This window comes from Eulemur rufifrons, chromosome 7 (assembly GCF_041146395.1).
Source record: "Eulemur rufifrons isolate Redbay chromosome 7, OSU_ERuf_1, whole genome shotgun sequence".
In the NCBI taxonomy this organism is placed as follows: domain Eukaryota; kingdom Metazoa; phylum Chordata; class Mammalia; order Primates; family Lemuridae; genus Eulemur; species Eulemur rufifrons.
Window position 1 is genome coordinate 255,241,687 of NC_090989.1, and position 17,188 is coordinate 255,258,874.

General features: G+C 39.2%; 1 protein-coding gene across 1 annotated transcript; it reads right to left on the reverse strand.

Annotated features, from left to right (window-relative positions):
- Positions 1 to 241: 241 nt before the first annotated feature.
- Positions 242 to 9,928, reverse strand: HEMGN (hemogen). Its single transcript, XM_069474467.1, has 4 exons — positions 9,850 to 9,928; positions 8,004 to 8,097; positions 2,948 to 4,089; positions 242 to 348 (listed from the first exon to the last, which is right to left on the reverse strand). Exons 1-4 carry the CDS (start codon positions 9,926 to 9,928, stop codon positions 242 to 244), a joined length of 1,422 nt encoding a protein of 473 aa, XP_069330568.1.
- Positions 9,929 to 17,188: the final 7,260 nt, after the last annotated feature.

Sequence of the window (17,188 nt, forward strand, 5' to 3'; positions counted from 1 at the left end):
CTATTCTCCCCACCACAAACACACACACACACACACACACACACACAGAGAGGCAGGATATTGTTTATATGATAGGGCCTAAAAAAATATTAGTTCTCTTTTCAGATATCTGTAAATGGAAGAAAAGACTAAGTTAAAATATTAATGAACACTGTAGAAATTTCTACAATATTTTGAGAAAAATCACACAAAATATTATGATGTATATTCCATTGGACTACAACTTTATGGTTGAGCAATGTTAAAACAAAACATAACTGTAGACATCATTTTCTGGTGAAATCTCTTGAGGAATGTTCAGAATTGCTGGTATTTCTGGTTCTTCTGCTTTGGGTTTTTCTTTCACTTCTATAAAATCAAATAAAATACAAAAATAGGCTCAACAAGTGGTAATGGGAAAATTGAGTACCCATCTGAAGAAAAAAATTCTTACCTTACACCATGCACAACAACAAATTTCAGATGGATTAAAGATTTAAATATTGAGATACCATAAAGTTATAGAAATAACAGTGTTTTTATAATCTTAGGATTCTAAGCAGGACACAGAGACCAGAAACCATAAAGGAAAAGATTGACAGGTATGAATACTTAAAAATTAAATCCTATATAGCAAAAACCACTATAAATAAAATTAAACCACAAACAACTGGAAAGAATATTTATAACATATATTTAAATAAATGTTTAATAACTATTTAAGAGATTTTTTAATCAATCAAAAAGTAGCTATCACAAATTTAAAATAGGACAAGGATTCAAACAGGCAATTCTCCAAAAAAAATTCACATTCTTAATAATCAGGAAAAGATGCCTAGTTGTATTCATTCAAAAAGGGTAACTAAGACAAATAGGTAGGTTTTTATTTTTTAACCTAGCAGATAGGCAAAAGTTTTTAAAATGTCATCGTGTACAGTGCGGCAAGGGTGTGGGGAAAAGGCACTTGTCTTGGGTGAATTGCTGCATTTCTGGGGGTTGGTCTGACTAAATGTATCCAAACTTTAAATGGGGGTTTTGCTGGACCTTTTGGCCCAGCAATTTGACTTTTATGGATCGATCCAAAGGAAATAATCAGGCAAATTTAAGTTTCCAGTGCCTAGTTTCCTTATATATAAAGTGGGGATATTATTTCTCCAGTTGGTTTTTTAACATAACATAAAATAAAATAATTCACATAAAATATTTAATGCACTGTCTGGCACATAGAAAAGTGACAAATAAACGTTAGCTAAATAAATGTTACCCCCAATGATGTGCATTGAGCACTGTTGTAATAGTAAAACTTGACAATAACCTAAATGTTCATTGTTACAGGGACTGGTTGAATAAATTATTGTACACACATATGGCACAATACTATACAGTTGTTATGAAAGATATAAGATGGATTATATATATGTGGAGAAAAAGTTACATAATAGGATGTATAGCGTTATCGCATTTATTAAAACAAAACAACATTAATGGCCGGGCGCGGTGGCTCACGCCTGTAATCCTAGCACTCTGGGAGGCCGAGGCGGGTGGATCGCTCGAGGTCAGGAGTTCGAGACCAGCCTGAGCAAGAGTGAGACCCCACCTCTACTAAAAATAGAAAGAAATTATATGGACAACTAAAATATATATATACAAAAAATTAGCCGGGCATGGTGGTGCATGCCTGTAGTCCCAGCTACTCGGGAGGCTGAGGCAGGAGGATCGCTTGAGCCCAGGAGTTTGAGGTTGCTGTGAGCTAAGCTGACGCCACGGCACTCACTCTAGCCCAGGCAACAGAGTGAGACTCTGTCTCAAAAAAAAATAAATAAATAAATAAATAAATAAAACAACATTAATATTGGGGATTAGAGATACAAGATGGTATTAATAGGGGATTTTTACTCTATATCCACTTATATATTGCTTTAATTTATTTTCATGACCATTTATTACTTTTATAATCGGCCAAATATAGATATTCCCATTTGTTTGGTAAGACAAAACCAAAAAATAAAATGAGCATTAATTAATTGCCCATATCTACCTTTCTGGGTTTAGAATGAAACTGTTAGGAATCCAGATGCTGTGTTGATTAGAGCTACTTCTCCAGCAGGGTACTTGGTCAGGGCAAGCAGCGCTTCATACGTCTGCTTTATATGGTAATTCATTTCTTTGAAGTAGTTCCTCAAAATATGTATTACTTGGAAGCCAACTAACACCATGTTTTTGTTGCACTTAAATTTTAGGAGAAAAAGCAAAGGAACTACCAAAGGGATTTCTTTAGAAAACAGTTTCCTGGGGATAACTATGGTCTGATAGACTCAGCCCAGTTTCTTATACTAGCTACAGTACCGTACAAAGAATTGAAGTTCTCAGTTATGTTTCTGAGCTAAGTCAAATTAAAGAAAGATCATCCACTCTTTTCAGACAGATATGAGAAGAAAAGGTTGCATTATTTTCAAAATGCTATGCTTAGCAAAAAGCTTTTTAGGAACAAATACGGAAACAGAAATACTTTTGGTAAACCTGGTAAATCCTACAAGAATGAGTTCCCTAGTAAGAGGATCGTATTTTACACCTTTGTATCGCCATCAGTACCTTGTACTATGAATTTATTTGCCTTTAGTTTATCAGGAAAATTAAATTTCTGAGAAAAACTTCATTCATCAAGCCTTCTTGTTAATCTAGACTTATGTCCTTTAAATTATTTTGCACATAATTCATTTCACTGACTATAGCTTCTCAAAATGGATAGTATGTCCAAGTACCTACTGTATATTCTTGCATTTTGAAATATTTTCTTGAATTCTTTGGAAATGTGCCAAGACAGATGTTGGTTGCATGAAAAGTATTTATTACTTGAAACTAGCCAATGATATTCATAGTACTTGTTGAGATAACCTATGATTTTCAAAGAAGGTTGTAAATCATGACTCTGAGATATACCTACCTTGATGCTATAATTAGTCCTTACCGTGAGGAAAAGTATAAATGTCCTTAGCATCTTTCTGGTGTACTTTAGGATCCTGGCCTTTGGGCCCACCTATTTCTTGGTATGGTTCTGGAAAGCATTCATTAGGCACAACCTTATTTTCATATATCTTAGTAGAGAGGTCTTCAGGCCCCAGTGTTTCTTGGTTAATTTCAGGTGAATATTCTTGGAGCCCAGGTGTTTCTTGGTATATTTTAGGTGAATATTTTCCAGGTGCAGGTGTTTCTTGATATGTTTCAGGTGAATATTCTTCAGGCTGAGGTGTTTCTTGGATTGCTTTATGGGAGGGGGCTCTAGGCACAGTAATTTCTTTGTATGTCTTATGAGAAGAGTGTTCAGATTCAACTGTTTCTGGGTATGTTTTTGTAGAAAGGTCTTTGGGCACAGCTATTTCTTGTGTTTTAGGAGAGAAGCCTTCATTCTCAGCTATTTCTTGATCTGATTCAGCACTGTATTGCTCCGGTTCATCTGGTTTTTGGTACATGTCAAGAGTTGTAGGCACATCTGGTTTGGGATATGCTTCGGGAGAGCATCCCTGCAGGTCAACTATGTGATCAGAGGTTGTACACGGAAGAGCTTTGGGTACAGCTGTTTCTTGGCACATTTTAGGAGCGAGGTCTTCAGGTTCAGCTGTATCCTGGCACATTTTGAGAGGACGGTCTTGAAGTACAGCTATTTCTTGACTCATTTTAGGAGTGTGGTCTTCAGGTTCAGCTGTATCCTGGCACATTTTGAGAGGATGGTCTTCAAGTACAGCTATTTCTTGACACATTTTAGGAGTGTGGTTTTCAGGGTCAGCTATTTGTTTGCATGTTTCAGAAGAATGGTTTTGTACTACTACTTCTTGGTACTCAGAAGAATTTTCCTGATTTATAATGCTTTCTTGATGTATTCCAGAAAAATGTTCCTTGGGCACAACATTTTGCGGGAAAGCTACCGAAGGAAGGGCTTCACTCACACTCCCAGGTAGCTCAGTTTCTTTCTCTGGAGGTGCCAGTGCTTGTTCCATAATTTCCTTTTCCATTTGTGACTGAGGTTCCACCTTCAGTTCTGTATTTTGTTGTCTCTTTCTGCCTCTTTGATTACCTTTTCCTGTTCTCTGCCACTTGCGTTTTTTCTGTTCTCTGCTGAGAGATCAGAATTAGTGTCAGCAGTGGTGCTACAGAATTCATATAAATGCTTGTAATAACAGTCCCAGGTCCCTGACTGCCTTGTTGCACAACGACCTTGAACAAGTCACTTAATCTTTCTGCTCCTCAATCTCCTTGTTTGTAAAATGAAGGAGCAGTGCTAGATGTTCTCAATTTTTAGGAGAGGGAATGTCTCCCCAGGATGTTTTGGCTTTGACGCCTTCCTCACCAGAAGTCTTCTTGGTGAAGGTAATGTGTGTGTATTTGATAGCATATACTTAAAGTTTGGTTATGGAAAATGAATATTTCCCATTATAAATTAATAGATTGGCATTCTTATTTATACACTAGTCTCTTTAAGTTTAGTCTGCGTGAATTAGCTTCACTACCCCTAGGTATACTGAACAGTTGCATTTCTAGATCTGCAATCCAGGCACAGCTCCTCATCTGTGCAGGCTGCAGGTGGATGATGTCTATGGCTTGCTTATCAAATACGGTGTCTTGTGTAGAGAATGCTAAGTTGCTACAGTACACATCAAATGAAGTATACCATAAGCTGGGTCAAAATCTGCAAAAACATTTCTGGAGGTTAAGAAGCCTGGTGGAAAGGCATGAGTGGCCACTTTATACCTACTCCTCATAAATAGATTAAAGATGAAAGGATATGCATGGAAATTGCAGCCAATGACAAATTGTTAAGCACTGCAAATATAACCAAATACAGATGGCTAATACAGATGGGCTGGAGGGGTGGAGGGAAGTACTATAAATAAGCATTTCATCATTTTTCTAAACCTACTGAAATTCTGTTTCATGCTACCCGTCCCACAGAGCCTTCTCTAACAGACCACAGGCCTGAAATGCTCTCCCTGCTTAGCGCTCTGAGTATCACGCAAAAGGTAAGGAACACAGGCTGCCTCATACTGTAGTTATTTCTGAAGAAACCATATTTCTTTTAGTAAACTAGACATTCTTTCAAGATAAAACCAGTGTTTTTCCTATCTTTATAGTGTTCATGGTTCCTTGCACATTTAAAAATGTATACCCCATTCTACTTTTGTGTGTGGTTGAAAATTTCCATAATAAAAAAGTTTTTAAAGATGACCTCATCAAACACAGTTTGAAGTCAATATCAAAAAGCTATATATGTCATAGGATAGTCAAAAATGACTATTAAAAATCATATTTTAAAAAAGAGAATCTACAGATAATGGTTATGGCACCTCAGCATTTTTAACTGTTATTCCACATAACCAAGACAAGATAATTATAAAGTTGTCAGATTAAAAAAAAAGATGGTATATCTTAATTCTTTAGGAAATGATTATTTTTTCCTAGATATTAAATCTTAAATAATTTGTGATTTAGATCTTTATATGAGGAGATCTGAGTAATATAGTGGTTCATATCTTCCCTGGTAGTTTTTCAAAAGATAGAAAAACATCTATGTGGCCTGAACTTTAGTCTGTACTCTATTATGATTGCGGGAAAGTCATTTAAACACTCTGTACCTTGGTCTCCTTATTGGTAAAATGGGGTAGATAATATCTGCGCGACTTCATGTGGTGGTTATAAGAATTACATATAATAACTTACATGAATGAATTATTCAAATACAAATTATTACTCTAGTTATTAATATAGGAAACACTTATAGTGCTTCCTAAATGTCAGGCACTTTCGTAAGTAATTTATTTATTCTGTTATCTCATATAATCTTTACATAAACCTATGAGGTAGATACTCTTATCTCCATTTTGCAGATAACAAAACTGAGGCACGGAGAAGTTGAGTAACTTGCCCAGGGTCAATGCCTAGGAAGTAGGACAGACAGGCTTCCAGTTTAGTCATTCTGGCTTTAACGGCTGGGCTCATCACCATACATTCTGCTGCTTCTCTCTGAAACTACTAAGGTTTCACTGTGTGCAGTATGTTTCAGTGAGAAAAGAGGACATGGCCCTCGGACATATAGAGCTGTGTCACCAGAGCAAGTCCAGCCAGCTGCCAAGAGGCTCACCGAGGTGTCAATTACTTCAGTGAATTCTCAGCCTTGTCCCCTTGGCCCAGCAAGCTGGAAAGCCAATTCTGTCAGCACACTGAGACTAGCTCCATTTATCAGCTCCTCAGCCAGGCTTAAAGAGACTGATGTGTAAACCTAAGGACCAGTTTTTAAATTAACAGTGAGAAATACAAGTCTCACAGTAGAGAATACCTGGGCTGGCAAACAAATGTACTCTCTCTGTAGGTAAGTGCTTGGGAAGCCAAGTAATCATCAAAGGCTGCTTAGTGGGTATGGAATTCAGGGAACTAATTGGATAATCTTCAACAGTCACTCACCACAGGACCCAAATACAGAAGTTTCTGCTATAAAATGATATATGCATTCCTGAAAAAAACTTCACTTTCTGCAAAATCATGCATGAAATAGTAACAGTGGTTATGGGTGGGGAGGGGAGGGGGGAGAATAGACTTGGGACAAACAATTCAAAACTGATGCAACCTTTTAACACTAACAAAAACAACAATTGATACCGGGGAGCAACTTGGACGATACAGACAGGCAGCTTGCAGTGGCTAGAGGCTGCCTCAGAGGACAGTAAAAATGCAAAAAAGCGACAGTGTCACTGCAGGTTCTCAGATGAAACACTGAGACCTGAGCTCTGAGCCAGCAGGGCTGCCGTGCAGTTGAGCACAGGAGGCAGTGCTGCAGCACACATGGTAGAGAGCCCTGCCAGGCTGGTGTCGTGCCTCTCTGGGGAGGGAACCCTGGACGCGGGCTGGAAAGGATCCTGCCTCTACAGCAGTCAAGCTGAGGCTTATTTCTTTATAGGTTTACATTCTGTTCCCACTATTCTGGCCTTTTCTTTTAACTAGGAAAAATCATGAACCACACAACTCCAACATTATACCAACATCATTCTCCTATTTACCAATCATATGTAAGCTAATTGGTGTTGTAGAAACATCTGTTGTAGCAGAACAGACAGTACTCAGTCCATAGTGGGAGTTGGAGGACTGGGAAATGCCCTTTCTTAAGAAGAGTGCTTTGCATAAATCAGCGGGGGTGATTTTGCCCGCCTCTTCCCAACCCTATCCCAGAAGACATTTGACAATGTCCGAAGTCGTTTTGGTTGTCACAACTGGGGAAGGAGGTGCCATTGGCCTCTAGAGGCCAGAAAATGCTACAAAGCAACAACAATGCACAGGACAGCCTCCCACAACAAAGAATTATCCAACAGTGGACTGAGACACTTAGGCTTAGGTGGATGCTGCGCTTTTGACTCTTTGGGCTCCCTTTTCCAAACAAGCAAGTCCCCCAACTGTCACATTCATATTCTAGATAGATGTAATTTGGTGCTGCCTAATGTATAATCATGTGCATACTCCCTCCATGAGTTTACATGCGGGTGACTTTGGAGATTTAGAAATTCCCAAACTCTGTCACTCATTTACAGACATTTTGGTTTACTTCATGCAGAGTTAATCACACCCATTCAGTAAGGATTTTACTAACAGGAAGCTCCAAGAACAATGTTGGAAGCTTTCTCAGTGATGTTTCCCACTCCCAACAACAAGATGCTTGTATGTTTATATTACCATAGTAGCTCAATGCCAGGCTTCTCTACAATATAATTCAGTTGCCTGCTGCTTTAATTAAAAGAGACTAGGGATAAAATTCTGTTCCCACCACTTAATAATAGCTATGTGACTTTAGGCAACAGATTTAACCCATTGGAGAGTTAGTTTCCTTTTTTTTTTTTTTTTTTTGGTAGAATAAGGATAATGATGCCCAATTTGCAGAATTACTGGAAAGATAAAATACAGTGTATAAAAGTGCACAGCACTACTTGACATGTAACATATGCTCAATAAATATTAGTCCTTTTTCCCTTGTGATGATACCATACCCAAAGAGCCATTGTGAAGTTTGATTTTCTTGTGATTCAGCTTTTCTTTTTCTGAGTTGTTCTCTGTTTCGCAAACTCCAACTTCCAATGACTTCTGTAGGATCAAAATGAAAGTTATTAGAGAAAGTGATGAACTATGCCATTTATCAGTAAAAGGATCCTATAGCCAAGTGGCAGAATCCCTGTGCTGGATTTTTCTCCCCGCTTTTTGAGGACAAGGACTGTATCTTACTCATTCTTATAATCCTTGTATCTCTAGAGAAAGCCTGGGAGCAGACATTCAGTAAACATTTTTGAATGAGAAGGTCCATAGTATTTATTTGCACATAAGTGTGCTACCAACCTATTAATTCCTTTAAAATATTTTTTACATGTTGTACAGATAATGGAAAAAATCATCCATGTTCTATAATCTTTAACATGTTAACCTGTTTTCATTTTATTACTCATTTCCGTAGAATCCCTATATTACACAAAGTTGTAATATAGGGTACCACAATTTTATCTTTTTTTAACATAACATTATATCAGAACTATTTTCCATGAGATAGTTTTCATAATTATAATTTTAATGATGATATGATTCTTAATCTAGTTGATGTATTCTCATTTATCCAGTAATTCCACCTGTATTGAGCATTTAGGTTGTTGCCAGTTATTTTTTGCCATGTATATCAATTTATAGTAAACATATTCATTGCATACAGCCTTTTTATTCTTTTGGATTTTTTTTTCCTTAGGATCATATTTCTTCCTGTTCTTTGGAAAATTAAGGGTATTATCAAAAAAGGTTCTACTGCCATTCAAATTTGAGAAAAGTTAATGGGTCTTTCATGTAGAATCTCTTAGAGCCTGTGGCATGATGCAAATCTGCACTGGGACTTCCAAAAAATAGAGCATTCGCCTGTGGATCATTGTACCTTTTGTCCTTATGACACAGGTTCTTGATGGGGAAAAAAAATCATACCTTTATTTTTACCAATCTCTAATTAAAATTGCCATTTCCTTCAATTATGAATGTAGGTATCAAACCACAGTAGTTTAAGCAGTGTGTGACTCTGTCACCCAAAAAAAAATCACAGATTTTTTTCATCCATTACAGTCATTGCAGATACCTTAAAGTGTAATTTATTGGTTATGATTTATTTGATTTGATTCAATGATTATTAGACCCACCACTGGGTCTTGTTATTTAACACATCTACACATAAGCACATATATTACTATATCGCTATTTTTTAAGGCTGATAATTGTATCTCTTTACTTTGTAGTTCTATATATTTAATTTTATACATTTAAAATTCTTTATTCTAAGAAGGGGTTCATTAGAATGCCAATGAGATCCATGGACCAAAAAAGTTTTAAAACACCGTCTTAGTGTATGTCAAGGCCTAGGATTCTGCAAAATACTTTGAGAAATGCTGCTTTAGCCAGATCCAAGGACTGAGATTAGTGAGTCAAAGAATAAGCAGTATTATAGTTCTTGTTACATATGGCCAGACCTTTTTCCAAAAGTTATACCAAATTTACACTACCATAGATATGTATGGGTATACTTGTTTTACCACAACCATCCAGTATTGGGTATTTTCATTATCTTTCATTTATGTATATTTCTTCTTAACAATTTATTTATTATTACCTTATGTTTCTTTGGCTTATTAGAATTTTAGCACTAAAGGACACCTCAGGAAGTTATACAGCCCCAGTTTTTCCCAAACTATATGAATGTATGCAACTATAAGTCTTTTTTTTTTTTTTTAGCCAGATTCATAAAGAAGAGGAAAATAATCATAGTCCCAACTCTTCCCAACAGCCACTACCTCTTAAGGTCTCTTTCATTACCTGGAGTATGGTTCTCTTCTTGATGAGGATCAGATGTCTGATGGTGCTTCACATGAGATCCGTCCTTTCCCAAATCCATCTTGCTGCAATGCCTTCCTACTATTTGCTCTGACTTCCACAAGCAGCCTAAACGCTTTTTTAAAATATCAAAAACAACTAACACTTAAAAAAAAAAAAAAAAAACCACACACACAAGTTTGCCTGTCACTTGACTTCCCGCCTAAAAGTTTTATCTGGTTGGACCACGACTGCAGGCTGATTCTGTTTTCTTTATCACACTGCACAGGTGTGAGTAGGGGAAATGGCTGGTGCTAGCAACCTCTAGCATAGGTTGCTATTTATACGGGGAGCCCCCTGGCCACAGCCTGGCAGGGCACAGCCTCCAGTTCAGCAGTCATCTGGGTCTATCTGCCAGGAAATATGTGGATCCAATGTTTCTTTTCTCAAGTGGAGATGACCTAGTGTAGAAGGAACACTGTGTCTAGGCTCCAACCAGCTCAGTGACCCAGGGCAAGTTACCTTCCTTTTCTGTGACTCTCTTTCCTCATTTGCAAAATGGGTAAATAATTCCTGTCTTGCCTACTTCATACAGTTCTTGTGAAAGTGAAAATAATGGATGTGGAAATTAGGAAGTGTGCTATATGTATGTGAAATTAATCTTACACTGTTTTCCTGTATGTGGCTCTTTTTTTTACCTTAATCTGTTGCAAAATAATGTAAAGTCTTGCTGTTTATGCTGTTAGGTAATAGACATAAAGAACCAAATTAGAAATTCAAAGTAAATTTGTACCCTTTTTGCTCACCCAGTCATTCACAAGTGATAAGAAATACCTAGTGAAATCCTTTGTTACTCATCCAGGGGAAGGTCAAAAGGCATTTCTTAATGAAAATATCATGTCCCAGAAATTAAGCTGAAATCAAAGGAAGCATTCTCTCTCCAATCAGTCACCCCATTTGTGAAGGCAAGGAGCCACACAGGACCACGGTTCAACTAAGGAGGAAACACTGAGTACCCCAGATACAGGCAGCCTGTCTGGGAGACAGGATTAACATATGTGTTCTCCAGTCATGTTGAACTGAAGAGCTTGGAGTGCAGTGTGGCCATTTAGGCAAGTTAGATCTACCTGTCTATAACATGGGGACAATATTGGGATCTACTTCATAAGGCTACTGGAATGATTAAGTCAGATAATCCATATAAGGCCTTTTATATGTGCCTAGCATATTGAGCTTGCTTAATAAACGTTAGCTGCTTTTATTAATAATTAAAATGTAGTAACCGGATTTTTGGTAAACCAAATCACAGTTTAAATGCACCAAAGAAACAAAATCTGAAGGGAATCCTTTATAAAGACTGGTATAACATGAAAGGACCCCCTACTTCCGTAGAGTCTTAAGGCGTTAGAACTGGAAGAGCTCGAAACCATTAGTCCCTCCCCCTATTTTATATACTTATTGCCAGCAGCATTTTACAGATTATGAGATGGGTCATCTTTTTTTATGCTTGATTTTGTCTAGGTATGAAAATGTGTGTGTGGTGTGAACGTATGAGAGAAACAGTTTTCAAACACACTGAAAAGTACTGAGACTGATAAAACACCCAAGTACCTGCCACTAAAATTGAACTTTGTTTTTAATTACCAGTTCTTAAAGCTTAGCCTTATCTTTCTCAGTTCCCCAGTCTTTCTCTTAAGTAAATCTCTATGTCTAAAAATTCAGATAACCTCAGGGTTATCAAAGGAATCCTATATGGAATGGCAGACATTCTTTATAGCTTATCTCTTGAACATTTTATATTTTCAGATATGGGGTTTAAAGAACTCAAATTAGGGTAACTTTAAAAATGATAAAATAATAATGTTTTAGAATTTAAACTGGCATTTTAAATATTGGTCCCTTTATTTGATATGTTTTGATTCTTACTAGTCAGGTCATTTCTTACATTATGATAGTTTAATAAAATAACCCTATAGAATCCTTCTGGGACACCTTCAGAGGATGCAGAGGTACTTCTTCAATAGAGTTATCCCTACTCAGAGCTTATAACATCAGTTCAACAATTCAGCAAATGTTATTGAGTGCACGCTCTGTACCACATAGAGCAAGGCTGTCAGGCTGTAGAGATGGACAGTGTAGTCCCTGGGGTCTGTGTACTGTAGGCTCACGAGGTGAGAGGATATATACCTTTATTGTAAGGAAATAATATTTAGATTCTTTATATCCTGTGGCAACCTTCCTAAGTCGATTCCGCCTTGCCCCATGTTCTCTGTATCTAGAAGCAGAATGTGGAGGGACTTTAAGAGGGCGGGATCTCCAGATAACAGTAAATTGAAGGTAATATTGGGTGGAGGGGGCCAGTGGAAACACTTTGGAGCAAACTAGATTGGAAGTCAGGCAAGGTGTCTCTGGAGTGATAAACAAGCCAGAGTGGGAATTTTAGACAGAAATGTCCATGCAGTAAGTCTACAGGCCATAGTTCATGGCTTTTCTCTGTAGAGAACTCTAGTTACCAGAATGTGAGACTTTAGGCATTAAGGCCAGATATTTTTTAACCAATGCTGCCTTGTTCTAGAGTTATTTTCATATAGACACAAAACCTCCCTCTAGGCCACAAACTCTCAAAGGGCAGTTATGGCTCCTGATTCACCTTTCTGTCTCCACAGTATGATATACTGGGAGGCCTGGCCCACTGGAGTCCCCATAACGACCTCACTCCCTGCATGCAGGGCCAGATGCATGGCCATGCAGCCTGGGAAGGGACTTTATACACTCGGAGGGGTTGACACTGCTGCGACTTAGTAATACCTTCATCTGTGCCAGAGCTCTTTCCACTGTCATTCATTCTGTGCCCAGCCCTATCCTATGTGCTGGACATACAGTAGTTAAAGGCCAAAGTCTCTGCCTTTATGAAGCCTACATTTTAATGGGGAGAGATAAACAATAAGCAATAAAATATCTAATGTGTCAGATGGTGATAACTGCTTTGGAGAAAACTGAGCCAGAAATAATAGGATGAGGAGTGAGGATGAGATCGATGGTGTCTGCTGTTATAAATAGTGTGGTCAGGGAAGGCTTGACTGGTAGGGTGACAGGTGGGCAGAAACAAAGGAGATGAGGGGCTAGATGTCCCCTGCTGACATGTGGAGGGTCATTCCAGGCAGAGAGGCATCAGCAAATGGTCTGAGGAGGGTGTGTGGCAAGGAGGTGGGTTCAGAGAGGAAGCTTATAGCCCCTTGCAGGATTTCTGCTCTGAGTGAGACGGATGGTCGTGGCATGGTTTTGGACAAAGGAGTGATGCAATCTGACTTATGTGTTTAAGGAGTTATTCTGAAGGCCAGGCATGGTGGCTCACGCCTGTAATCCCAGCACTTTGGGAGGCGGAGGCTGGAGGATCGCTTGAGCCCAGGAGTTCAAGACCAGCCTGTGCAACATAGCGAGACCCTGTCTCTACAAAAAATACAAAAATTAGCTGGGCATGGTTGTGCATGCCTGTAGTCCCAGCTACTTGTGAGGCTGAGGTAGAAGGACCCCTTAAGCCCAGGAGTTGGAGGCTACAGTGAGCTATGATGACACCACTGCACTCTAGCACGGGCAACAGAGCAAGACCCTGGCTCAAAAAAAAAAAAAAAAAGGAGTTATTCTGGCTACTATGTGGGACAGGGGAGGAGAGAGGAGGTGGAAGTGAGGAGAATAATCAGGAGGATGTTGTAATGATCCAGGTGAGAGATGATCAAGGCTTGGATGATGGAGGTGGTAAAGTGGTGGTCAGATTCTGGATTAATTTATAAGTTGTGTATGGGGTGCAAAATGAAGCAAAGATAAAGGTTTGGTATGAGCAATTGGAGTATGGAGTTGGCATTAACAGACAAGGAGGACCGGAAGGAGCAGGCTTGGAGGAGATGATCAGGGGTTTAGTTCTGGATGTGGTCACAGACTAGGGAGAAAGCAGCAAAAGAGCAGCCTGGGAGGCAGACGAAACCAGTAAAGTACAGTGTCCCAGAAGCCAGGAGGAAAAAATGTTTCAAGGAGGAGGGACTGATCAACTGTGTCAAATTTTGCTAAAGGCAAAGTAGAGAAAGGATTGAGAATTGTCCTAACAATTGATTTCCTAACAATTCAAATCAATTAATTATAGATCCTTGAGCCCAGAGAGGTTGAGTGATTTGGCCAAGGGAATACAGGTAAAATCAGATATATAATTTGCTGGGGCCCAGTGCAAAATGAAAAAATTAATACTTATTAAGAATTTCAGGACAGCTACAGTAGAAGATTAAACTCAGCACAGGGCCCTCCTTTCACAGGTGCTTCACTGGATCCTTGCAGCAGACTTATAAAGTAGCTATTATTATCCTCATTTTCCAGATCAAGAAACTGCTGCTCAATATATTGAGTGATATAACTAAGGCCACAGAGCTAGACTGGTGGTTTGAGCCTGGAGACTGGGCCTTCAGCCTCCAAGACCCTCTTCCTACTACTACAACAAAGTAGGTATTAAGGGAGAGAGTGCTTTCCTGCCTCCTGGCCATCTGGAGCAGGCCTTGTCCATGCGTTTCAGAGATCTGATTGAAGCGGGCAAACATAGGAGGGAAGGAAACACATTGCTGAGAACTTCTGTACTAGGGCCCTTTATGATGGGGGTGAAAAGGGAGCACAGGAAAGACAGCTCAGGCTATGCCCCAAAGTGCCCCAAAGCTAATGTCATTTTAGGCTATCTTGATAGAATAATAGAGCCTCCCAAATCAGGGAAGTGAGAGTCCTGCTCCACTTTGGTTTGTCTTACTGCAGCAAGAATGTGCTGTGAAGACTACGTGAGTGGTATTTGAAAGCATGTACTGAAAAAGCAAGGGGTATAGGGCTCTGCCATTTTCTGGCTGGATCATCTGGGGAAAATCACTTAATTTTTTCTTTCTTTTTTTTTTTTTTTTGAGACAGAGTCTCACTCTGTTGCCCAGGTTAGAGTGAGTGCCGTGGCGTCAGCCTAGCTCACAGCAACCTCAAACTCCTGAGCTCAAGGGATCCTCCTGTCTCAGCCTCCCGAGTAGCTGGGACTACAGGCATGCACCACCATGCCCGGCTAATTTTTTCTATATATATTTTTAGCTGTCCATATAATTTCTTTCTATTTTTAGTAGAGATGGGGTCTCGCTCTTGCTCAGGCTGGTCTTGAACTCCTGAGCTCAAACGATCCGCCCACCTCGGCCTCCCAGAGTGCTAGGATTACAGGCGTGAGCCACCACGCCCGGCCTTAATTTTTTCTGACCCTCAGTTTCTTCCCTTGTAAAATAGATAAAAGAAATACCTCACAGGAGTTCTGTGAGTATAAAAGAGATCATGAGAGCTTTTAATAAATGAAAAACACCGTGCAGATGTAAGTCCCATAAACTTGGGCAGTATTGACAGTATTATCAGAGTTTTCTAATGATGCACCTGGACATTTTCCTAAAATAGATTTTAGTGGAAAAGTCAAGGAAGGGAAGACATTGTACACTCATTTTTCTTAGCATTCCTTCATTGCTGAAAGACTTTTTCACAGCTTTTGGATACTTTTCAAAGAATGGGTCACACTTTGTTTTCCTAAGTGAGCAAGGAAAGTTTCTTGTTTCCCTCTCTCAGTCTGTTGATGCATGATAAATGAGTTCTGTCTGCTAAAACAGATGCTGCCGTACACATACAGATAACATGTTCTATAACTTTAGGGTGGCTGTAGCCTCACTTTCAATCTAGTTTGTTCCGAAGTCCCTCCTCTAGCCTCCTCCAACCAATTTCGCCTTCTCTTGAAACATAGATAAATAAGTATCTCTGCGTAAACATTGGCGAGTGGTCATTTATCTGGGGAAGAACAATTCTGCTCCCACCTTGTATCACCACATATCTCTGTCCTTTCATTCCTGAACTTCTTGAGCCAATAATGTATTCTCAATACCTCCTTTCCCCCCCACACTGCTCCTTCCCTTGCATCTGCAGTCTAGTTTTTTCTTTCACATATTATTCTCTCAGAAGTCATCAATGGTTCCTAACAACCAAACCCAGTGGTCCCTTTTAAGTTCTTTCTTTGTGACCTCTCTGCTGTTCAGGATTCCCCCCAGACACTTCTATCCTCCTTGAAACTCGCGTTGCTCTTGGCTTCTGTGATGGTGTGTTCTTCCCCTTTCTCTCCCACCTCCTCATCCTTGTTCTCAGGCTTCTCTTTCCTGCTCCTAGATCTGGGAAATATTTTCCAAGAGTCCCTGATCCTTTTGACTTTATACTCTCACTCTAAGACAGTTGATCCAACTATATACTTTTAGCTACTACCTCTATGCAGATATCTTCTAAATAAATACATCCAAGTTCTAAGATCACATTTTTATGTGTTTCTGGGTTATCATTCATTACCTGGATATCCCACTGCACCTCAAACTTAGCATAACTAAAAGCAAATTTATCTTCCCCTAAAACTAGGCTCCCCTATGCTTTATTTCTGTTAGGACAGTAGTACCATGCTCCTAGCCATACAGTTTCTAAACCTTCAGAATCATCTTTGACTCTGACTCTTCACTGTGTCTCTCGCATCCAGCTGGGTGCAGCTCTGCCAGTTCATTCTTCCCAGTGTCCCACATGCTCATGCCATCCCCTCTGTTCCTTTTCCACACCCCCATCCCAGAGAGGGGCTCAGTTTCTCATTGGAAGCATTGGAAAAGCTTCCTAAGTGGCCAATCTGCTTCCATTACCCCTCAGCCTCCCCAGTCCATCCTGCACAAATGGCCAGAACATTCCCGTACAGCTGGCTCTGAACTAGTCACTACCCTGTTTAGGATCCTGTGAAGTCTCAGTATTATATGCAGAATGAAGACTAAATTTCACAGTCTGGCATTTAAGGCCAATTTCCCAATGTTCTCTCCCATTACTCTGCTGAAACTATCCAATGTTCCAATTAAACAGTGCCACATGCCCTCTCTATTTACCTTGAATCTTTCTAACACCCACAGTACCTTTCTTCATAACATCTGGTTGTTCAGTGCTCTGTTCTGTGTTTGCTCATCCAGATATTGAGTGCCAGCATCACAAAGCCTTTGATGATGATGATGATGATGATGATGGCAATGTGATGAGATATTAACCACTCCGGTAACTCATAATGGGTAGCTGACACTTTACATGCATTATCTCATTTAATTTTTCTGAGTAATATTATTCACACTTTACTGATAAGGAAACTATTGTTTAAAGAGGTTAGGTTATATCCCTAGGTCACATAAGCTCATAAGTGGCAGAGTTAGGGTTTAAACCCAAGTCTATCTGACTCTAAAGTTCAAAGATTTAACCACTCTGTTCTACTGCCTTTTCCTACCTACATGTG

Bases quoted from the DNA above. Each gene is read 5' to 3' on its own strand.
- HEMGN (XM_069474467.1), bottom strand. From the start codon at position 9,928: ATGGATTTGGGAAAGGACGGATCTCATGTGAAGCACCATCAGACATCT. The intron at 4,090-8,003 runs GTATGGTATCAT...ATCTCTCAGCAG, and splicing joins ACTTCACAATGGCTCTTTGG to AGAACAGAAAAAACGCAAGT. The intron at 349-2,947 runs GTAAGGACTAAT...TTGATTTTATAG, and splicing joins CATTTATACTTTTCCTCACG to AAGTGAAAGAAAAACCCAAA.